Source organism: Rhincodon typus, chromosome 1, assembly GCF_021869965.1.
Source record: "Rhincodon typus isolate 14 chromosome 1, sRhiTyp1.1, whole genome shotgun sequence".
NCBI classification, from domain to species: domain Eukaryota; kingdom Metazoa; phylum Chordata; class Chondrichthyes; order Orectolobiformes; family Rhincodontidae; genus Rhincodon; species Rhincodon typus.
In genome coordinates this window covers 178,248,196-178,255,369 of record NC_063332.1, presented here as the reverse complement: position 1 = coordinate 178,255,369, position 7,174 = coordinate 178,248,196, and the positions used below count along the sequence as shown (strand labels likewise).

Genomic DNA, 7,174 nt, shown 5'->3' with positions numbered 1-7,174 from the left:
TACGAAGAATAAAAAACAGGAGAGGTCCTTTGCAGGTCTGGGAGAGGGAGGCTCTGAGCTGGGGTAGGCTTGATTGTAGTGCCAGGAGATGCCGGCGCATTGCTACGAGTGTGTGTTTCAGGAGTCGCAGGGAGAAATGTTGTTGAAGGATCTCAATGTTCTGAATGTAGACATTGTCGCGGTTGGGGCCAAATTGGGAAGGCCTAAATGTGGACTGTAGTCCATTGGGGATGATCCGGTTCCGTAGGCAAGTACTCTATGTTGTACTCGACAATAAACATGTAGTCTACAATAACCATTTCTGTATGTTGGTTTACCATTTGTAGAATACTTTGCAACAGACCATGTTTATCTCAGACTGTTTGTCTTAATTATTAAACTTGGTTTTAAAGGATGAGGAAAACAGAAAGCAAGTTCTTGTCGTTGGTCTTGACGGCGCAGGGAAAACAAGTGTTCTGCACAGTCTGTCTACCAATACAGTCAAAAGGAGTCATGGGCCTACTGTGATGTTTAACAGTGTGTGTGTTAAAACTGAAGATGCTGAGATAGAATTTTTAGAAGGTAAGTCAAAATGTTAGCCAGTCAACTTCTGATAGGGGAAAGGACGATGACACAGATGTCATTCCATTTTGAAGGTCTTCATATTTGGTTATGCCATATTAATGTTTATTTATAAATCTTCTATAGTTTGCTCCTGGTTAGTAAGGAGGACAGTTACATGAGTACAAAATTCTGAAGAAAATGGCTGGGGACTCAGGCTCCAGATTCCCTGAAACATTGTCCAGAAATTGCAGGCCTCTGCTTGGGCGAGGGATGTATGCAGCTTGACCTGCACCAGGCATTGAAATGAAGCTAAATCACTATTCATGACTTCTACTTGCCTTGTCCAGGTGTATTCCTGGACAGGAGACATTCTTTAAGGTAGGCCTACTCCCCAATCCCAAGATTTTTCAATGCATCCAAGACCTTATGTTGTAACAACAAAATCACATGTTTTAGTCATTGTAAAAATGTCCCAAACTCCCATGTCCACCTGGCCGATATGCCTACCACTCAGTCAGAACAGTTAATCTTGGCAATTCTTCATTTAGTTGTAGCTATAACATTTTAAACTCATTTGAAGCAATGCTAGAAATGCTGCATGCTATGTTTAGAACAGTGCAGACTATACATTGCTGAGTTTCCATTGACAGAAGATATCTGTTTAGGTTTTAACGGCTTTAAATAATGTAAATAAAGAAATCTGTTACTGCTGGCCAGTGAACAAGATAGGATGAAATTAAACATTATGAGCAAAAGGGTAAAGGAAAAGTTTAGAGTAATGTTTTGTGTAGAGCGTACATGAAATTCATGGCCATAGACAGTAATTGAATTGGAGTGCTCTTTAACCGGAAGTAGATAATTTTTTTAAAAAGAGTAAAATTGAAGGGGACATTGGAATTCCTACAGGGAATTTGTTGAAGAGCCAATATGGCGACAGAACGGTCCAAATGATCTTTGGAACTTTAGATTACTATTTTTCAAAACAATTCAATATTATAATGGCCTTGTCTTTCAGTACTCTCCAATCTGGTTCATTATGTATTCTGTTTTCTCTTGAAGTTGGCGGTAGTAAATCTCTGCGTAAATGTTGGTCCTCTTATCTACCTGGATCACAGGCCTTGGTTTATGTGGTGGATTCAGCAGACCGTAATCAGATGCCACTTGCTAAGAAAGAACTACACCAACTGGTCCAAGGACATGCAACACTTCCTGTTGTTGTTTTAGCCAACAAACAGGTATGTGTCTTATTATTGTTCACAACAAAAAAGTAAACATGAACATTTTTACCAGTATAGACCATTCTTGATAATTATGTCCTCCATCTACAAATGGTGTTATTTCCACTACAATTATTTCTAAACTACAACCTGTGGACCATGTGTAAGCCTTTTGTCTGATGAGCAGATCTGGGTACCACACTTTAGAATGGATATAGTGCCTTGGAAGGGGTACAACATAGGTTTACAAGAATGATATCCTGGACTTCAAGGATTAAGTTACAAAGAGAGGTTATACAAATTAGCCTTGTTTTCTGTAGAATTTAGAAGAATAAGGGGTGATCTGGTCAAAGTCTTCAAGTGATTAATAGAAAAAGACAGGGTAGATAAAGACAAACTATTTCCACAGGTTGGATATTCTTTAACTAGTGGACCTAGTGTAAAAATTAGGGTCAGATTGTTCTCGAGAGATATTAGGAAGCTCTTCTCCACATGAAATGGGGTGGACTTTTGCAACTCTCTTCCACAAACAGCAGTTGATACAGGAGCAGTTGTTAATTTTAAATCTGAGAAAGTTAGGCAAAAGCATTAAAAATAGGGGCCAAAGATCATGAATGGTAGACAGGCTTCAGGGCTGAATGACCTCCTTCAGTCCCTGTGTTCCTACCATCTACAAGATGCATTGCAGAAATTCACCAAGGCTCATTAGACAACTCCTTTCAAACTGATGACAACTACCATCTAGAAAAACAATGGCAGCAGGTCCATCTCACCTACAAGTTTCCTTTGCAAGTGACTGACCTTCCGTATTTCCGATTGAACTTATGTGCTACCTTTTTCTGATTTAAGCATGTCAGCCCCCAAATCCTCCAGTGCTGCAGCTCTCCCCATTTACATACTATTTAGCTATTCTTCTTCTTGCCATTTCTCTATCCATATTAAAACACTGCTCCCAACACCATGAGCTCTTATATTAAGTAGACTTATGTGCGGTATCTTATTGAACATATTTTGGAAATCCAAATGTATAACATCAGCTGGCTCCCCATTGTGAAGCCATGCTGACTCTGCTTAATATTATGTATTTCTAAATTCTCTACTATAACATCCTTTATAATGTACTCTCACATTTTCCCAATGAAGATGTTAAATAACTGGCCTGTAGTTTTTATCATTTTTAGATTTAAAGGCGTCAAGGTGTATGAATACATTTTTGTCTAGTAATAATCATTGTTTATTTTCTCCCCATCCCTCCAACGGCTGTCACCATTTTTGCCCTTGATTAATTAGTATTTTTGGAATGCTATTAGTTTTCAGCTCCTCTGCCATTTCTTCATTCTGAATTATTTCCCCAGCCTCATTCTCTATGAGGCCTATGTTCATTTTGACTTCTGTATTCCTATTTAGATATTTAAAGAAGTGCTTACTGTCTGTTTTTATGCTACTTGCTAGTTGCCCTCATTGATTGTTTATTCCCACCTTATTATTTCTTGGCAATCTTTTGTTGGCTTTTAAAGTTTTCTAGTACTCTGGATTACATGGAAATGTAGAAATCCACTAATCTTTGCCACATTGTAATTTTTTCTTTTGAGTTTTGGAAGAAGTGACGAAGAAGATTGATGAAAGTAGAGTGGTGGACATTGTCTATATGGACTTCAGTAAGGCGTTTGACAAGATTCCGCATGGTAGACTGGTTAGCAAGGTTAAATCACATGGAATACAGGGAGAACTAGCCATTTGGATATATAACTGACTTGAAGGCAGGAGGCAGTGGTGATGGTGGGTTGCTGTTCGGACTGGAGGCCTGTGACCAGTGGTGTGCCACAAAGTTTGGTGCTGGGTCCATTGGTTTTTTGTTATTCACATAAATGATTTGGATGTGAATATAGGAGGTATGGTTAGTAGGTTTGCAGATGACACCAAAATTGGTAGTGTAGTGGTCAGTGAAGAACGTTGCCCCAGTACAATGGGGCTTTGATCAGATGGGCACTTGGGCCGAGGCATGGCAGATGGTGTTTAATTTAGGTAAATGTGAAGTGCTGCATTTTGGTAGGGCAAATCAAGGCAAGAATTATAAATTTAATGGTAAGGTCCTAGAGAGTGTTGCGAAACAAAAAGACCGTGGGTTGCAGGTGCATAGTTCCTTGAAAGTGGATTCACAGGCAGACAGGGTGGTGGAGTAAGTGTTTGGTATGCTTGCCTTTATTGTTAGTGCATTGAGTATAAGAGTTGGGAGGTTATGTTGTGGCTGTACAGGACATTGGTTAGGCCACTCGGAATACTGCGTTTGTTTCTGGTCTCCCTGCTATAGGAAGGATGTTGTAAAACTTGGAATTGTTCAGAAAAGATTTACAAGGATGTTGCCAGGGTTGGAGGGTTTGAGCCATAGGGAGAGGCTGAATAGGTTGGCCTTTTTTCCCTGGAGCATTGGAGGGTGAGGGGTGATCTTATAGAAATTTATAAATTCACGAGGGGCATGGATAGGGTGAATAGCCAAGATCTTTTTCTCAGGGTAGGGGAGTTCAACATTAGAGGGCATAGGCTTAAGATGAGAGGGGAAAGATATAAAAGAGACCTAAGAAGCAACATTTTCATGCAGAGGGTGGTGCATGTATGGAATGAACTGCCAGAGCAAATGGTGGAGGCTGGTACAATTGCAGCATTTAAAAGGCATCTGGACGGGTATATGAATAGGAAGGGTTTAGAGGGATAATGGATAAATGCTGGCAAATGGGACGAGATTAATTTAGGCTATCTGGTCATAAGGACAGGTTGGACTGAAGAATCTGTTTCCGTGCTTATATATCCCTATGACTCTATAATTTGATACTATCCTTTTAACTTCATTGGATAAACTGACCATGGTTAACCAATGCCTAGAATCCTTGTTCTTCACTGGAATATAATTTTGCAGTAAGTTATAGGCTAACTTCTTAATCATTTGCCATTGCTCTTCAACTGTATTTTTTGATAAAGAGCTTTCCTAGTCCACTCCAGCCAATTCTGTCCTCATCCTTAAGTAATTGCTCTTATTTCAGTTTAGTACACCCTCTCTGCCTGATCGTTAGCAACTCCTTTGTCTGTCCAACTGTCTTTCTCTCTCTTCGGGCTCTTATCCTATCGTTTACTCCCAACCCCACCCACCTCCCTATTTTCTGCATATAAACTGACATTTTCCCAGCCACCATCAGTTCTGAGGAAGGGTGAACGGACCCGAAACGTTAACTATGTTTTCTCCTTCACAGATGCTGCCAGACCTGCTGAGCTTTTCCAGCAACTTTGTTTTTGTTAAGTATAGTACAGTTGTTTCTGACCCAGGTTCCTCCTTCTCCAACTGAATGCTAAATTCCATGTTATGGTCATTGTTCCCTAGGACTACCTTCTACTCTGAGATCGATAATTAAACCTGTACTGAAAACAACAGATGCTGGAGATCTCAGCAGATCAGACAGCATCTACAAAGAGAGCTTCAGCTCTGATGAAGAGTCTTCTAGACTTGAAACATTAGCTTGCTGTCTCTCCATGGATGCTCTCTGACACACTGTGATCTCCAGCATTTGTTGTTTTCAGTACAGATTCCAACATCTGCAGTAATTTGCTTCTACATTTATTGAACCTGCCTCATTACATCATTACCAGATTCCAAAAAAGCCATATCCTTAGTTGAATTCACAACATATTATTTATGGAAATATTGTTTTATTGTTCTAAATGGTTTCTCTCTGTATATTCTCTGTTCCCCATAATTTCTTGAAAATATTAATCAATGAACTTTTAACCTTCCAAATTCCATGGTTTGTTTAATATCTCCTCTCAAACTTAAACCTTTATATTCCGGTATCATTCTAGTAAATCTACAATTTAACGATTGCCAAAGCTTCCCTTTGTAAGAGGGCCTGGGTAGGGACAATTAAAGAAGAAAACCACTTTTATTTGAAGAATGAAGGACTGTCAAATACTAAATGTGTATTTGTTTCAAACTTTACAAAGAAATGTAAAGGTGGGTATGAATGAGTAGAGGAGAAAGTATGAGAGTAATTAATAACTGAGAAATAATGCTGGAAAGAGCAGAACTCTGGAAAGACCAATGGACCTTGATGGCATGCATACTGAGGTGAGTTGTAGAAGAAGTAGCTTGATTAGAGCTTGTCATCATGATTTTGGAAGTTTTGGTCATGAACAGAAAGGTTATCGATTGAATTAATCTATTTTGCAACAAGAAGTGGAAGAATATTATATACATTGCTACCACATCCTTGGCGAATTAGCAATCTGTCATTCAACATTTTAGCTCTTAATTTCACATTGCTCTGGTTTAAATGGTTTTCTCTGTTTTGTATCCCATTTTCCAGAAATTACCAAAGAATTTAGAATTTGTAATAAAATGTTAAAGGGGGTAATTACTTGTCTGTAAGATTCAGTGTTATTGTGTCTTACAGGATATTAAAGGTGCCTGCACTATTTCAGAAATCCATGAGCAGCTTTCCCTTGCGAAGTTAGGTGATAAAAGGAAGCTTTTCCTCATTGGAACACATGTTGCTGAAGATGGATCGCAAATACCAACAAGTATGCAGGATGCCAAGGAACTTATTACCCAGTTGGTGATCTACTGAGGAGTGAATGTGCACACAATTTTTCTATTTCTGCCTTGAATTCCTTCTCATCATTGTATTTGATGTAATATTTTTACTAAACTACTATCGGGTCATATTTGCTTTTGATGTAGAAACTTTTTCAATCTAAAGAAATCATTGTTTTAACAAAGAGATAGTAAGAACTGCTGATGCTGGAGTCAGAGATAACACAGTGTGGAGCTGGAGGAACCAGCAGGCCAGGAAGCATCAGAGGAACAGGAAAGTTGACGTTTTGGGTTGGGTTTTTCTGAAGAAGGGTCCTGACCCGAAACGTCAACTTATTGTTTTAACAAATTTGGGTTTGGAAAATCAATATTGTTTGCACATGATCTGCACTGGGTTGCACATTTAATGATAATATTAGAAGCTTTTGTAATAGGTTAGTCACTGTACGCTTCTATTGTATAATTTGCTCTAAGAGTTACATTGTGTGTTTCTAATTAATGAACATTGAGACTGGAGAACCTTTAACAGCTGTTAAGATTTGCAACAGAAATCTCTGCACATCTGTTTGAATCAAAAGGAAAGCAAATGTACATGACCATAATTACTGTGCCCAGGAAAAACATGCATTAGAAACTTTTGACAACAAGGTTCAGAAGCTGATGAGGGTAGTCTCCAAACCAGCATCAGTTGAAACAGTAAGTTGACGTTTCGGGTCAGGACCCTTCTTCAGAAAAACCCAACCCAAAACGTCAACTTTCCTGTTCCTCTGATGCTTCCTGGCCTGCTGGTTCCTCCAGCTCCACACTGTGTTATCTCTGACTCCAGCATCAGCAG

General features: G+C 39.1%; 1 protein-coding gene across 1 annotated transcript; it reads left to right on the top strand.

Moving 5' to 3' along the window:
* Positions 1 to 374: 374 nt before the first annotated feature.
* LOC109934360 (ADP-ribosylation factor-like protein 9) lies at positions 375 to 6,468 on the top strand (the record flags this gene model as incomplete). The annotated part of the gene is made up of 3 exons (XM_020533167.2): positions 375 to 561; positions 1,603 to 1,778; positions 6,200 to 6,468. Coding segments are annotated over 3 exons (537 nt in total), but the record flags the coding sequence as incomplete, so codon positions are not given.
* Between the last annotated feature and the right edge of the window lie 706 nt (positions 6,469 to 7,174).